Here is an 18,030-nt window from a genome sequence, read left to right as displayed (position 1 = left end):
GATTATTTTTAAAGTATATTTTAATATACCAGGCAATATTGCTGATTTAAAAGATAGGATAACGGAAAAAATTAACAAAATAACCCCCGAGGTCATACAAAATGTTGTACAAGAAAAACCAAAATCGCCTCGGTTATTGTCAATAAGTGAATAATGGTGGTCAAGTTGAACATTTAATTTAATTATTGCAAAAATCAATTTTTTCAGGTATGATTGCACAAACTCAAAAAACTTTATATTGCTGAACAGAGGACTAAAATTCCTTTCTAACAAGGTATCGCACGACCCCTTTTGTTATTTAAAATTTTCGAGGGGGTGCTTATAATTCAAAGGGGGTGCTGGAGGGGGACAATATTTTTATACTGTAAATTGTCCATTTAAAAATAAAAATCGACCGTTTCAGGTTTTTTTCACATAGTACATAATAACGCTAAAAATGAATTTATTCCATACATATGAACCGCATGATAGAAATAAATATATAAGGACCAGGAGTAAAGTAAGAATCTATAAGAAATGCATAAAATGATCGATCATGACCTGCGTACTAAAGACCAAAACGGAGAACACAAAAACGAAGAGAATGTTAAGAACTACGTAAATGCGAACATTAAGAGCAAAAGCAATGTTGGGAGCTTGTAATCACACCCCACGTGTGTGAAATTTACGATTATTTAACGTTTTATTTACGATTATTTTCGATAGCTCTATACCTACTATTTTTCCACTGCAATTATGTTTTCTTTTATGTACTTAACTATAAAAATGGTAACATTGAAAAGGGTACTCCCGGTTATAGATATGCAAAATGCCCTTACTCCCAGAACTCAATTTTTTTTTCATTCTTTTACTTTCTATCTGATTAAAAAGGCTCAGCTCAAGTTTAGCCTGCCACTTCTCCCCCCACCCCCTACCACCAAAACGTCAATTTTTTTTATTTTGGTGGTATGCGATCAATTTAAAAATTTTAAAAAATTCGCACGCATAGTTGAGGCTTTTACAAAATTTGTCAAATTTGTGATCTATGGCTGTAAGTTCAATGTTTTTTATTTTGTGTATTTAATCAAAAACTATACCTCTCATTTTTCAAATTTTTCCGTATAGTGTGCTATCTTCAAAAATCCGAAAATTATTTTTTATGGGGTTTGGAAGGTTTTCTGCTTTTTTTGTAGGTTGTATGTATTTTAAATTAAATGAGGTCTTTATGCCATTCAAAACTTTGGCAAAACACCTTTAAACCTCTCCAAAAATAAGGTTTTTTTTACAGTTTTTAGGGGTTTTGGCGGGGTTAAACAAACACAATTTTTGATATCGAAACAACCTAAATAAATTTTCTTGCGATTAAAAAATAAGACTTATCGCATTTTGTCTATTTTTATAGATCCGTTGGCTGAGTGTATATAATCTAAAAATGTATTTTTTTTTCGAAAAAAAGTGTATAATTTTTTTTGGAGGTGGCTGCAGGTCTATTTTTTTTTTATTTTGTATATTTGATCAAAAACTATATCTCTGATTTTTGTCAAATTTTTTGGTATGGTGCGTTATCTTCAAAAATTCGAAAAACTTTTTTTAGGGGAATGATAAGTTTTGAAGTCTTATTTTTATTCACATAAAAAGTAAAAATATGAGAAAATTGATTCAGGTTGTGTCGATCTCAAAAAATATAATTACCCCAGCCAAAACACTTAAAACATGAAAAAAATGATTCTTTGAGAGTTTTAAATTTTTCTAGATTTTTAATTTTTTTAAATTCTTTCGCCCAATTTTTGAATTTCGTTAAAACCTCATTTAATTTAATATATATATATATATATATATATATATATATATATATATATATATATATATATATCAACTTTATAAAACCCTTGATTTGATCTATTTTAAAATATTTAAAATGGAGAAAACCCACCAAAATCTATACAGAAATAGTTTTTCGGAATTTTGAAGATGGCGCACCATACGGAAAAATCGTAAAATAATCAAAATATTGTTCTGAAGCTATTTTCTTGTGGCATGTTAGAGTAATTACTATTTAAATGGGAATAAGCCACAATTAAAGGTTAACATATGTTTATTGACGTTTCAATTTCCACTTCGGAAATCGTTCTCAAAATACAAACATTAGTAAATTAAACAAATTTTGTTTTTTTGTTACTTGGTGAAAAATTTTTCTAATAATTTAATTTTATCTGACTCATTTATATTGACAATTTAGACATACATTATACATTTTAAAGTAGACGCAATCAACTTTAACTTGAGAATATCCGTCAGAAAAAAAAATCATAGCATGTAATTCGTCTTTAAAAAGACAAACATATGCCGTGATGACAGTAAAAATCTCCTATGGTGATTCCATAGTAAATTATGAGGGAAAAAACCAGGAAAAAAAAACTTCATAATACTGTCCCGACAGGATAAGTATTTGGTCGTGTATTTAGTTTACTTTCAATAAACACCAAATTCTGATTTTATATGTTTGTTATTTAAAAAACATAAATGATGTATTCTCTATACGTTACCGACATACTAATACTGGTATTTTCCTTTTAATAACTTCCTCTTTTAATATTGGCAACTAGATCCTACTACATTCTGCCGAGGAATTTGCGACACAATTGGTCTCATTTAGCATAATTAGAGCCGCTTCTTTGATTTCTCTCTTTTTACCATCCGTTTCTCTTAGGACTATATTTGAATCATTCCATTGGACTCTATGTTCATTATCCCATACATGTTTACATATTTGGGATCTATTAAATTGTCTATTTTTGATATAAGATTGATGTTCACTTATTCTAATATTTAATGGCCTTGATGTTTCACCTAAATAAAACTGATCGCATTCACAAGGTATTTTAAAATCAAATGAAAAAAAATCATTTGAATAAATACACAAAAAAATGGACCTGCAGCAACCTCCAAAAAAAGTTATACGCTTTTTTCAAAAAAAGCAATTTTAGGATATGTACACTCAACCTATGGATCTATAAAAAATAGACAAGTTTTGGAAAAGTCTTAATTATGCGTGTGAATTTTTTAAAAAGTTTTAAAATTAATTCCATTCCACCTAAAAAAAAATAAAAACGAAAAATTAACGTCTTTGGGGGAGAAGGTGGGGGGAGGAAGATGGGGGGCTAAAATTGCGCTAAACCTTATTTTTTAAGCGCGTAGAACGTGAAAAAATTAAAAAAAATTGAATTCTGCGAATCAGTATCTTAACGGGGGCACCCTTTGATCGTAAACGGCAATATGCTAAGTAAATCCTAAAGTATATAGTTTTATTATTTATTTCTATTATTTTAAAGGAAACTTGCCATTGTAGATAATTATATTAATTATTTTTTTATTTCCAAAAGCATATAGATGTATTAACCACCTGGATCATTATACATATCTATGGAATTGTAGATAAAACACTTATAATTCTAATATCAAAACACTTAATATTTCCGGAGTTTATAGTATATATGAATAAAAGTATTAGTGTACCTTTAGTTGTATGTACTTATATACCACAATGATAGCAAAAACGTTGTGTTTTATTCTGGTACTTTTCTATAGCCACCAAGCTTATGGAAGAACTAGCCAAGGTAAGCTAAATAAAACAAATAGTAAATATATTTCATGGTCTATGTTCTTACTGTAAAATATTGCAGTAATTAATTTATAACTAGATTTCTATTTCTATTAAATCACGCATTCCGGGGACAAAAATAAATTGATTGAATCCAACTTACCTTATTGCAAAAGTGTACACAAAAAAAGTTACAGCCCTTTGAAGTTACAAAATAAAAATTGTTTTTTTTGCATTATCTCCTAAACTACTTGACATTTTGTGCTAAAATTGGACACGTTATGTCATACGTATAAATAAAATTTTAATTAGTTTGTGCTTGTCAACCCGGTCGAAGGCCCTTTTGGAATCTATAAATACAATATGCAATATCTTCTAGGATAAATCTCTACTGGTTAAATATTATTCGTTTTTAAATAATTTGTTTTATAATAATATTGCCGTTAGTTGACCTGCGTTTTCTATTCGTTTGTATCGTTTGTCCGTTTGGAAAAACTGAAATAGATTAAAAATGAAAATATATTAAAAACATCTTTTATAGTTGTTTGATCTTACATACAGTAGAAATTATGTCGATATTTATTGCTGAATTTTTGCCTGTTTTACTAAAAAAATAAACTTAAAATTATTTTCTTCTTTTAAAATTTTAGGTGACGTCCTGGAATGGCAGGATTATAATCCTGATTCAATCCCCGACGATGCAATCCCATCCGGAGAAACTATGGACCAGGAGGATATTTATATTGGATTAGTTCACTACAGTAATGAACAATTTGAGGGCTTCATACCTACAAGTATTATTGCTGGACAAAAATGTGTGCATATTGCTGTAGGTTTAGAAGAGATCGAAAAAATCTGCGATAATATTAAGGTAATAATTATATAATCTTATATTACATTTTATTGGGTATTGAAAGAGAAAAAGAGTTATAAACTCCAATAATATATACTAAACGATTACAAGGTAGATAACATATTTTAATACATTTCTATGTATATAGGGGTGTCTTCAAGTCATATATTTTCATGTATGACAAGAAAACGGCATTATTACAAAACAACATTTTTATTTATAATTTAAGTTCAAATGGCAAAACTAACGTTTATATTTGTCGTGAAGGCATACAAATTAATGAGAAATACAAATATGAAGTAAATTTTATTGAGAGTATAAATAGAGAATGATGTATACACTGTAAGAGATTATGAAGCTCATATTGACTTAATGGTAAATAAATACTGCTCCAAGCCGTCATACAGATGTACCATTGAAGACAGAAACGAGATAGAGAGTCAAAAAGGAGAGCTATTTAGAGAAAAATTTAATTGAAGAATCGTTCAGTTCATTTGCTGCTCCAATTACTCGCATATAAAAAAGGAAAAGTCAGAAAAACAATACCTTGCATAGATTTTAGTTTAGGGAACTTAATAAAATTGTTACCCAGTCACAACCTTTTGCATTGATGGAGGACTTAATGGTAAAAACTCGAAATTGTAAATACTTTTCCACTTTAGACATAAATTCAGCAGTCAGGTCAATATTTATGAGAATATAAGATAAGGAAAAAATGGCATTTGTAACACAAAAGGACTATTTTTGATGGCCCCACATTTGGTTTGAAGACGGCTCTGGCAATTTTTCAAAGGATTTTAAGTAGCATTATAAGAAAATATAATCTTTTAGACTTTACAAGCCAATTATATAGATGACACCTAATTTTTTCCAAAAGCTTTGATGAACATAATGCATTTATCAAAATTATTAGAAGCAATGGAAAATGAAGGATTGAGACTAAAATTTTCTAATCGTACTTTCGCGAAAAACTCTGTTAAATACTTGAGACACATAATAAAAAATAATTCCATCAAATCTAGAAGATTACCGTGAAAATGTTATCTGTTCCACAAACAAGAAATAATGTACATCAATTCCTGGGAACAATAAATTATTGTCATAGGTTTGTTCAAAATATTGCATTTATTTTAGACCCAAAGAACAACATTTTAGAATTAAGCAAGAAGATTGTTTTTCAGACTTAAAAGAAATTAGAGCAGGTGTTCCACAAGGCAGTGTGTTGAGTCCGGTCCTATACCTACTATACACGTGTGATATACCTGTACTAAAAGACAACACAGTTGCTACCTTTGCTGATAATACAGCTATCCAAGCAGTAGGAAGAAGCGACCAACAAGGTCCAAATAGCAGTTAACCAAATCCATAAATGGACAAAAAAATGGAGAATCAGGCTGAATGAAGCTAAATCTGCCCGTGTTAATTTCACAAAAAAAAAAAATACAATATATACCAGTTATAATCAATAATATCCAAGTACCATATGCAGATACTGCTAAGTATTCGGTTATAACATTAGATGCAAAGCTACACTGGAAGGCTCACGTAAAGAAAAAAAGAGAAGAACTAAATATAAGGTACAAAAAAAAATGTCTGGCTAGTTGGAAGAAATTCCATATTGTCGATGCATAACTTATTACTATACAAACAAATATTGAGACCTGAATGGACTTATGGATGCCCACTATGGGGTGTACTAGACCAAGTAATATAACAATAATACAAATATACTAAAATTAAACACTGAGTAATATTGTAGATGCTCCTTGGTATGTGACAAACTAAGACCTAGGAATGGAAACTGTGGACATAATCATCAAGAAGATGGCAGGAAGTCACGAGCAACGACTGAACGAGGGCATAGGCACGAGAATATTGAGGCAATCCAGCTCCTCGATACTACTGGGCAAACTAGAAGATTAAAGAGGACAAAGCTTTTTGAACTAAAAATAAAATTAAAAAGACAGTCAAGATTTCATTTCACGTACAAATCGTCTATGTATTTGTTGATACGTATTTCGCTTTAATAAAGCTCATCAGAACAGTTATTCATAGGCGTTCTCAACGTGAAAATTAATCTTTTCTGTCTTTGGGAAGCAACGATAAAATGGCTTTGAAACGGACGCAATAGCGACATCTGATATTAAATCCGTAAAATAGTTTCGAAACACAATTCAGATAACTGCCTTAATCTGGAGCCTTCTAAAAATTGCAAGACATAGCCAGACGCTGATAAAGATGTTAAAAGAGACATGGGGAATCTAAAATTTGCATTCCACGACATGTCTCCTCAACTAAGCAGAAATCGTTAGCGAATTGGTTTCTTGTACTCATACAGAGTAGATCCGAATAAAAATAAAATTAAAAAGACAGTCAAGATTTCATTTCACGTACAAATCGTCTATGTATTTGTTGATACGTATTTCGCTTTAATAAAGCTCATCAGAACAGTTATTCATAGGCGTTTTCAACGTGAAAATTAATCTTTTCTGTCTTTGGGAAGCAACGATAAAATGGAAACAGATACGTAGACGATTTGTAAGTGAAATGAAATCTTGACTGTCTTTTTAATTTTATTTTTATTCGGATTTACTCTGAATGAGTACAAGAAACCAATTCGCTAACGATTTCTGCTTAGTTGAGGAGACATGTCGTGGAATGCAAATTTTAGATTCCCCATGTCTCTTTTAACATCTTTATCAACGTCTGGCTATGTCTTGCAATTTTTAGAAGGCTCCAGATTAAGGCAGTTATCTGAATTGTGTTTAGAAACTATTTTACTTTTTGAACTAGTTTGAGTGATAGGTGATAGTAAAAAGCAGAGCATAGTACTTGTATGCGTGTGCATGATAGAATAGTGCACTATTTTCTTATTTAAGATCAGAGACGCTATAGAGTAAGCTCTTAATTTTAAGGAACAGTAGTAATTTAGGTTAAATTAAAATTGCTCATTGGTAACTTATGACCAGATTGTAATTATAATAATCATCATCATAGTGATGATTATGGAATTAAAAAATTTTTTAGAGCCACTACACAACTTATTAAGAAAAGATGTGGAGTTTATATGGTCGAACGAATGTCAAAAATCTTTCGATAAAATAAAGTCATTATTTTGTTCGGAACCAATTTTCAGAATTTTTAACCCCGATTTACCGATATATATATATATATATATATATATATATATATATATATATATATATATATATATATATATATATATTGTTGTACTTTTGAATGTCCATAAGCAATAAAAAACCGATATACAAATTTTATTACTTAAATAAAAATTAAAATTATTGATATTTCATAAAGACACGGGCATATGAATTTTCAAACATCCTGTATAAGACAAAATATGTATTTTAAGTTGTTCGAAGAATTGTTCATTAGGCCTCAGAGACAAGACTTTCAAATATTATCGATAAGAAATTTAAATAAGTCGGTTATTGTGGAATGGTTTTACCCGGAATAAAAGTGTATATAGAAAGTGTTGAACAATAGACCGGGATTTGCGGTGGTTTTCTCCCCGAAAGATTATATCGGTAAAAGTTTATTAACAAAAGACATTGAATTGAGAAACAGGTATCGTTTGTAGCTATTAGTAAGAAATATTTGTAAAGCAGATAGATTTAGTTAGAATAATTAAAGAAGGTTGTTTTCTGGAATTACCCGAATGACGTTTTATAGAGAGAGTTGGGTGGTAACGATATACTCACAAGAGGTGGATGATTTTTATTGGTCAAATTTTGAATGCAAGGAGGTTTGGTTTTGGCTATGAGATAGGAGAGAGAAAAAAAGGTTAGTTAGTCAGTTTTCGTCGTCCAAGAAGGAAGGAGCTTTGTGATTTGTGTTTGTTTGAAGTCCCGAAGACGTAATTTACCGGGTGTGTTTATTTGCGGTGTAAAAGCTGACCAGTGTGAGGAACGGGTTACAGAGAGATAGAAAACCAAAGGGCATAAGAATATTAATAGCAGACGAAGCCGGAAACATTTGGAGATACAAGGACAGATAGGAGAAAGGTGTACGTCATCTGGACCACAATAGGAGCAGAAGCAGAGAAAGGATTTTTTTGTTGTGGCGTGGCCATAGAATTGCAACGGCAGAGAAGGAAAGGTCAGTCAATTTTCATTAGAGCCGGAGTGTGATTTTCATTTATTAATTAAATAAATTGAATAAATAATAGAGACAGTTAATTTTGCGATCACTTAAAAAAAAAGGAATTATAAAAAGAGCTTAGTTATAACACATATTAAAAATCAATGTAAAATAACATTTGGGTCCATGATAGAAAACAACTTCTCATATATTTAAAGTTAGTATATTGCAAATATTACAGGATTGATTGTTATATAAAATTTCATTAAAATAAAGGACATCTCACATATAGTTCAGTTGAAATTCTATGTATTTTATTCAGGTCATATTACCTATCCCGATTAGGACGCCAATTGGAAAATATTTTGAATCCACGATCAAAGGTAAATCGTACAATTTAAATAGCCTGAGATTGTAATTAATTAATGCTGATTTATTGTGATTAATTGGAGATTAGTTCATTTAATAAATATAGACAGGATTTTTCCGAAGTAAGCAATATAATACAATTTAAATAGCATAACAAAATGGCCCCCAACGTGTAAAGCTTTAAAAAATATTTCTAGTTGGCAAATTTGAAAGGATAGGAGTAGACGAGCAGATATTTGAAAGTTTATATGCCGGGGATAAAGTGAAATATTATGTAAAAATTGAGGACATAAAGATTATATATTTTTGTTAAGATACAATTTACCATAATTGATTTATTCGTGATATTGACAATTTATAGGTTACCATAATTGATTTATTTGTGTGATATTTAAATTTGATAATTTTACCATACTTGAATGATTTGATTGATTTTGACATTTGATATTTTACCATTTGATTTATTTGTGGGATATTGAAATTTGATACTCGTACTCAAGAGTTATTACATTTGAACAGGAAAAGTCCCGTTTGTTGCAACAGACCAGTAGAATTTTATATTTGGCGGGGATATTATTGCACAAATTTCAAAGTTTCATATTTGGCGGGGATAAATAATCTAACGAACATGTCGACCACAAGGAGTCAAAGCAAAACGCAAGAAAGGAAAGAGGATAAGATAGAAGAGGAAACAATTATTGATGAATGATCGGATAATGAAGGAAATGCTACAATAATGGAGGAAAGAAAAGAAACAGGGATGTTAGAAAAATTATTAGCTATGATGCAAATACAGACACAACAAATACAAGAATCGTCACAAAAAATGGATAAAAATCAACTGGAAACAAAACACATAATGGATGAATCACAACAAAGAACGGAACAAAAATTGGACAATTTGGAAGAAAACCAAAGAAAAATGGAAAAAAAAATGGAAACGCGTATGGACAAATATGAAAACGAAATAAAAGTCTGTTTAGAAAGAAGTAGGGAAGAAACAGAGAGGAAAATAGAATTGCAGAGAGAAGAAATCGAAACTAAAATGAAGGATATTCAGAGTATGCAAAAAAGGGAATTAGAACAGATAGAAATAAAATTTGAAAATGCGCTACAAGAAGACCGGAAAGAAACGGAAAGGAGATTTAAACAAATTGCAGAGATGGAGATAAGAGGAGTAGAAAGAAAGGAAGTCATCGTACATAGCACAGAAGACGTAAAAGTACGATTTGGCGGGGATATAAGGAAAATACACCCAGTGCCTTTTATAAATAACCTAAAGGAAAAAGTCAAATACATAGGACCGTTTGCAACAGCAAAGGAAACCATCAGAAACCATCTCAAAGAAGAGGCAAATCTTTGGTTTGTCAGCAAGGAAGAAGAATTGGACAATTGGCAAGATTTTGAGAGAAGATTCTTAAATTATTTCTGGGGAAAAATCCAGCAACTACAAGTAAATAAAGAGTTACAAAATGGAAAATACCATGAGAGGATGGGCGTATCAGAAAAGATGTACGCATTACAACTCTATAATAATGCAAAACATTTGCAATATAATTATTCATCAGAACAATTGGTAGAGTTGATATCGCGACATTTTGAAAATACCTTGGAAGACCACATAAATCACCAAAATTACAAGGACATTGACAGCTTATGTCAATTTTTGCAAATGAGAGAATCACGTAGGCATGAAAGAAGAGAAAGAAGACCGCAAGAAAATTATAGACAAAGAGAAAACCAAGAATATAGAGATAGAGGTCAAAATTTTAGAAGAGATTATACAAGACGAGAATTCATACCTAGACGGGGATATGAAAATAGACCGAACGGAAGAGAGAATTATGAACCCAGAACCCAGAGATGGAATGAAAACAGAGATCGGGAAAATCAGAGTAGAAATAACCGCCCATACCAAGGAAACAGATACAATAACCCACGGAATGAACAGGAATCTCGCGGTAATCGATACGGGAATGATAGACCAAAAGAGAACAGAAGAGAAATAAATAATATGCAAAGAGAAGAAAATGAATATGAGAGAGAAGATGACGGGAGAGAAAACACAGAAGAACAACAGGCGTGTTTTCAAGAAGGCGCTCACTAAAAACGAAGAAACAAACAGGAATTTTTTGTCACCCCAAGGAATTTATTAAACTGGCAGGAAACAATGAAAAGAGAAATGGAGTTAATTTAAAATTTGTGGATGGATTTATAAATGAGAAACCAATTAAAATTATGATAGACACAGGTTCTGAAATAACACTGGTCAACAGAAAATTAATCGAAGAAGTAAATTTAACAAGTCTAATTTATAAAATACCTAGGGTTAATTTAGTGGGCGCAAATAAACGGACATTGGCAACAATAAATGAAGGTATACGAGTAATGGTACGATTGAAAAAAAATATATATGCACTTCAATGTGTAATAATGCCGAATATGTCACATGACATGATTGTAGGCGTTGACGAATTAACGGAAAAACATGTAGTGATCGACTTCAAAACCAATACGATGAAAATAACCAAGGAAAAAGAAGAAGAACAGGATAAGGAACAAGAGAAACAAATTACGGACGAATCAGAGAAAGAACAAACGGTGGAAATGAACCTGGCGACGAAGAAAGGAAAAGGAAGAAAGAGGGGAAAAGGTCTGAAAAAGATCAAAGAAAAAAAAACCTGGGATTCCTCAAAAGATGAGACGAGCTCAGGAGAAGAAGATGGAAAAATTTTGACAAGAAATGAAAGCAAAACTTGGGATTCCTCAAAAGAAGAGACGAGCCCAACAAAATAAAACACAAAGGAAAATGAAGAGGACACAATGGAGACAGTGGTGTTTGAAGAAGACACGGAGTACACGGTGAATATGTGCGAAAAATTTGATGGGAGAGACAAAAAATTGATATGTGGAGAAGGCAAAGAAAATGATTTGCGTATAATTTTAAGAGACTATGAAACGCTGATAAATGAGGAAAACCGAGTGGCCACAAAATACGAGCACTCATTTGAGGTGAAAAACTTGGGAAATTTTCGATCGAAGACTTATCCAATTCCTTATAAGTATCGGCAAGAAGTAAAGCAAGAAATCAAAAAAATGTTGAAAGATCAAATCATTGAGAGATGTGACTCACCCTATATTAACCCAATTGTGATAGTGAAGAAGAGCAGTGGAGAGTTAAGACTCTGTTTAGATGCCCGAAATATCAACCAACACACAGTATCACAATATGAATCACCGTTAAATATCGAGGCCATTTTTGGAAGGATCACGGGATCACATATTTTCTCAAAAATTGATCTAAAGCATAGTTTTTGGTTAATACCTTTGGCTGAAAAGTGTAGAAACTACACTGCCTTTTCAATTGATGGTATAGTATACCGATTTAAGGTAGTTCCGTTTGGATTACAAAGCGCCTGTGCAGCACTTGTACGAGCTTTGCATACCATTTTGAATCACCATGAAGAGTTCATCGTCCATTACATCGACGATTTATTAATTTTTTCACAAGATATGCAGAGTCATGTGGAACATATCAAAATAATTTTGAAAGAATTGGACACAGCGGGATTAAAACTAATGAAAAATGTCAATTTTTTCAAAAGGAAGTGATTTATTTGGGTTTCAAACTTGACACCGAAACTGTAAGTCTAGCCGAGGACAGAGTAAAGCTCATCGACGAATACCCAAGACCAACAAATCTAAAAACATTGCGAGGGTTTCTCGGTACGATAAATTATTTCAAGAAATTAATTCCCGATTTAAGCCAAAAAGAAATCCCTTTAATAAAATTGTTAAAGAAAGGGACAAAATGGAATTGGAAAGAAGAACAGGAGGAAGCTTTCAAAATATTGAAACAAGAATTTGCTAAAGGAACAAAAATATATCACCCTATTTACAATTTGCCGTTTATACTCCGTACGGATGCGTCGATACAGAAATTTGCAGGAGTGTTGTCGCAAATACAAAACGGCCAAGAGGTTCCGATATGTTTTATATCTCGAGTGACTAAAACACATGAGAGAAAATACAGTGTCACCGAGTTGGAATTCGCCAGTGTACTATTTTGCGTAAACAAATTAAGGTTTACTTATTGGGAGCTAAATTCACCATCGAAACGGATCATGCAGCATTGATACACATCATGAAGAATCGATTGGTAAATAACAGAATACACAGAGGCATTCTGCTCTTACAAGAGTATGATTTCCAATTTTGATACATCAAAGGGAAAGACAACATAATAGCTGACGCTTTAACACGGGACGAAGATACAGGAAAAAAGGAGACAATTACATTACATGTGGGATTGAATATACTGACACAAGACGAAGGGATATTTTCGTTAAATGAGATAAGGACCGACCAGGAAGGCCTAGAAGAAAGAGAAAAGAGAAGAGCAGAGCTAGAAAACGAGATATTTTTTAAGAGAATAGACGGAAAGGAATTATATTTAGTGACACCGACATTGGCAGAAAGAATCATCAAGAAACTACACGAGGAAAATGGACATATTGGCAGTAGAAAGGTATGGCTTGTATTTAGGGAAAACTACATCAGTCGACAAGATTACCGCATTGCAAAAGAGATCACACAGAAATGCGAAGTATGCCAGAAATACAAGAGCAGGAATTTTAAAAACGAAAATATTGCAAAGAGCATTGTATCCCGGAACAACCTGGACATTATAGCCATCGACATGTTAAGCGATCTAATTGTGACCACGCAAAGGAACAAGCATATTCTGGTGATGGTGGATGTGTTCTCAAAATACGTAAAATTATATAGTTGCCGCACCACAAAAGGGGAAGAAATATTGAGAAAAATAGACAATTTCATCGCTACGGTAGGAACCCCAAGAAAAATTTTACTAGACAATGCAACGTACTTCCGAAATGATCGTTTCAAGGGACAGCTTAGAGAACGGGGAATCGAGACGAACTTTGTAAGCATCAGGCATCCCCAAAGTAATCCTTCTGAGCGATTTATACAAGAGGTAACGAAATTTCTTCGCATTGCAACGGATGGTCAACATCGGCGATGGGACAGAAAATTGGGAGAAATAGAGATGTACCTAAATTCCATGCCAAGTACAGTAACGAAAGAAACACCAGAATACATCATGAAAGGCGTCATGCCGATAAGACCGTGGGAAGATCCATGACAAAGAGAGTATCGACAGGTTATAGAAACCGTTCAGAGGAGATTAAGAAGAAGCAATGAGAAATACATCCAGAGACAGGGTCATAATAGGAAACTAAGACCAGTAACTTTCCAAAAGGGTGACAAAGTAATGGTAAGAGCATTAAGAGTGTCAAATCTTCAGACCGGTATTTGCGCAAAATTGATGCCTGTTTTCGAAGGGCCATACATAGTAAACAACGAAGATGGAGTAAACAGCTATGAGTTGAAACATATGGATTCTGAAAAGATCAGAGGTATTTATAATATCCATGATGTATATAAATATCACGAATGAAGATTTAAATTTGTATAAAGTAGATAGTAGGATAGGATAATACGTAGCATAAGTACAGATAGCATACAGGAAGTGCGTTTATTTTGCCTCGAGAAAATTTAGTTGCATAAATTGATAAATTTTATCGATTACAAAGGCGGGGATTTGTTGTACTTTTGAATGTCCATAAGCAATAAAAAACCGATATACAAATTTTATTACTTAAATAAAAATTAAAATTATTGATATTTCATAAAGACACGGGCATATGAATTTTCAAACATCCTGTATAAGACAAAATATGTATTTTAAGTTGTTCGAAGAATTGTTCATTAGGCCTCAGAGACAAGACTTTCAAATATTATCGATAAGAAATTTAAATAAGTCGGTTATTGTGGAATGGTTTTACCCGGAATAAAAGTGTATATAGAAAGTGTTGAACAATAGACCGGGATTTGCGGTGGTTTTCTCCCCGAAAGATTATATCGGTAAAAGTTTATTAACAAAAGACATTGAATTGAGAAACAGGTATCGTTTGTAGCTATTAGTAAGAAATATTTGTAAAGCAGATAGATTTAGTTAGAATAATTAAAGAAGGTTGTTTTCTGGAATTACCCGAATGACGTTTTATAGAGAGAGTTGGGTGGTAACGATATACTCACAAGAGGTGGATGATTTTTATTGGTCAAATTTTGAATGCAAGGAGGTTTGGTTTTGGCTATGAGATAGGAGAGAGAAAAAAAGGTTAGTTAGTCAGTTTTCGTCGTCCAAGAAGGAAGGAACTTTGTGATTTGTGTTTGTTTGAAGTCCCGAAGACGTAATTTACCGGGTGTGTTTATTTGCGGTGTAAAAGCCGACCAGTGTGAGGAACGGGTTACAGAGAGATAGAAAACCAAAGGGCATAAGAATATTAATAGCAGACGAAGCCGGAAACATTTGGAGATACAAGGACAGATAGGAGAAAGGTGTACGTCATCTGGACCACAATAGGAGCAGAAGCAGAGAAAGGATTTTTTTGTTGTGGCGTGGCCATAGAATTGCAACGGCAGAGAAGGAAAGGTCAGTCAATTTTCATTAGAGCCGGAGTGTGATTTTCATTTATTAATTAAATAAATTGAATAAATAATAGAGACAGTTAATTTTGCGATCACTTAAAAAAAAAGGAATTATAAAAAGAGCTTAGTTATAACACATATTAAAAATCAATGTAAAATAACATTTGGGTCCATGATAGAAAACAACTTCTCATATATTTAAAGTTAGTATATTGCAAATATTACAGGATTGATTGTTATATAAAATTTCATTAAAATAAAGGACATCTCACATATAGTTCAGTTGAAATTCTATGTATTTTATTCAGGTCATATTACCTATCCCGATTAGGACGCCAATTGGAAAATATTTTGAATCCACGATCAAAGGTAAATCGTACAATTTAAATAGCCTGAGATTGTAATTAATTAATGCTGATTTATTGTGATTAATTGGAGATTAGTTCATTTAATAAATATAGACAGGATTTTTCCGAAGTAAGCAATATAATACAATTTAAATAGCATAACAATATATATATATATATATATATATATATATATATATATATATATATATATATATATATATATATATAGGTCGTCTAGAAAGTATCCGGAAAAAATAAAGCAGAATTATAATTTTACGGTATTTATTTCTATCACTTGAAATATAAAATTGCAACAAATATTTCATGTCATATACTTATACAACTCCCATTTAAATCTAAATACTTAACTAAACGTCTAGGTACACCCGAAACTAGGTCAAGACCATAATTTTTGGTAATGTTGTTCCAGGCCTATAAAACTGACCAAATCAAATTTTCTTTATCTCGTGGCGCTGCTCGTTTCCATATGTTTTTAATGGGGCTAAGATCTGGAGATGCTGCTGGCTACGGAATTGTTGCGAATTCGTGTTCTTGCATCCAAGCTTGAGTATAAGCAGAAGTATGGCATCTTGCATTATCTTGCTGAAAACACCACCTCTCTGGATATAAAACATGAGCCGTTTCAAGAAGAAAACCATTTAGGATATCACAATATTTCGCACTTTCAACAGTACCATTAACTATACAGAGAGGTGTAGCACCATGCTGATATATTGCTCCCCAAACCATCAATTTAGTGGGAAGTTTGGAAATTTTTTAAAAATTAGACAGAAATAAGAAATTAGAGCTTAATTATGCTAAATGAGACCAATTGTGTCGCAAATTCTTCTGCAGAATGTAGTAGGATCTAGTTGCCCATATTAAAAGAGGAAGTTATTAAAAAGAAAACCATTACCAGTATTAGTAAGTCAGTAACATATAGGGGATACATCATTTATGTTTTTTAAATTAAGAACATATAAAATCAGAATTTGGTGTTTATTAAAAGTAAACTAAATGCACGACCAAATACTTACCATGTCGGGATAGTATTATGAGGTTTTTTCTGGTTTTTCCATCATAATTTACTATGAAATCACTAACAGGAAAATTTTACTATCATCATGGCATGTGTTTGTCTTTTTAAAGACGAACTACATGCTATGATTTTTTCTGACGGATATTCTCAAGTTAAAGTTGATTTCATGTAATCAAATGAACTATTTTACAAGTAAAGTCGTCACAGGAACGCAACTCAACAATATTGGCAATATCATTTTAAAGTCGTCTACTTTAAAATATATAATGTATGTCTGAATTGTCAATATAAATGAGTTAGATAAAATTAAAATATTAGATAAAAGTTTATAATTATATTTATTATTTTTTAGATCCTGGTTGGAAAAAATGATTACTTAAACAAACTCTTCTGGGAGGATGCTCGACCTTCATATTTCGGATCACTCTTTGACTCAGATGATTTTCGCCCAGTTCGAGCGGGATGGGAATCACATACCCTCAATTATAATTCCTCGCTATATCTTGGAAGACAGTACTTTTCTGGCAGAAATTGGGTAGGAAAAATCTACAATAGCCACCCCAAGGCAGATGAAAACGGTGACACCGTTTTTGTTTACGAGCAATATCGCAGTCCAGATACAGTTGAAATTGGAAAAGGCGTTTTATTTGAAGTTTTGTTGTTTAGATATTAATAATAAACTGATTAGTTTATAAAAAATAAATCAGAAAATAATATATACATTTTTTACTCTATTGATGTGAAAAAATCTACTCTACTCTACTAAAATTGATATGAGAACACACAATAGAAATATTAAAAACAAATGTAATAACTAGCGAGTTAAAAAGTGATTGAAAAGGAATGAGTTAAATTATAGCTTGGATCGAATCTTTTTTTTTTATTATATATGTTTATTTACAATCTACATAATTACAGAGTATTAAGTAAATGAGTTACAGGTTTTGCGCGTGAAGGAGAGACTTCCAATGATGTCTCACCTTATTCTATTTTGGTTTAGTTTTGAAGTAGGTCTTGGGGCCAGGTTCTATCTAGTCTTCTTGTGGCTGGACCATTGTTGAATAGTTCCCTAACTAGCTCGTTTTCATGGTGAATGGTACGTTCGTTTTGTGACTCCGTGGCTCGATGGATTTCTTCTCTGATGAAAGGAATCTTTAAGTCGTAGTGAAGTGTTTGATTACTTATGTACCATGGTGCATCCACTATCGATCTAAGCACTTTAGAC

At 32.0% G+C, this 18,030-nt stretch overlaps 1 protein-coding gene across 1 annotated transcript; it reads left to right on the top strand.

Annotated features, from left to right (window-relative positions):
• Positions 1–3,437: 3,437 nt before the first annotated feature.
• On the top strand, positions 3,438–17,521 carry LOC140436146 (uncharacterized). The gene is made up of 3 exons (XM_072524854.1): positions 3,438–3,596; positions 4,231–4,451; positions 17,158–17,521. The coding sequence occupies exons 1-3, from the start codon at positions 3,506–3,508 to the stop codon at positions 17,476–17,478; spliced, it is 633 nt and encodes a 210-aa protein (XP_072380955.1). The 5' UTR covers positions 3,438–3,505; the 3' UTR covers positions 17,479–17,521.
• Positions 17,522–18,030: the final 509 nt, after the last annotated feature.

Source organism: Diabrotica undecimpunctata, chromosome 3 (assembly GCF_040954645.1).
Source record: "Diabrotica undecimpunctata isolate CICGRU chromosome 3, icDiaUnde3, whole genome shotgun sequence".
Taxonomy (NCBI): domain Eukaryota; kingdom Metazoa; phylum Arthropoda; class Insecta; order Coleoptera; family Chrysomelidae; genus Diabrotica; species Diabrotica undecimpunctata.
The sequence above is the reverse complement of the archived record's forward strand: the minus strand, read 5'-3'. Positions and strand labels throughout refer to the sequence as shown.

Bases quoted from the DNA above. Each gene is read 5' to 3' on its own strand.
- LOC140436146 (XM_072524854.1), top strand. From the start codon at position 3,506: ATGTACTTATATACCACAATGATAGCAAAAACGTTGTGTTTTATTCTG. The intron at 3,597-4,230 runs GTAAGCTAAATA...TTAAAATTTTAG, and splicing joins TTATGGAAGAACTAGCCAAG to GTGACGTCCTGGAATGGCAG. The intron at 4,452-17,157 runs GTAATAATTATA...ATTATTTTTTAG, and splicing joins AAATCTGCGATAATATTAAG to ATCCTGGTTGGAAAAAATGA.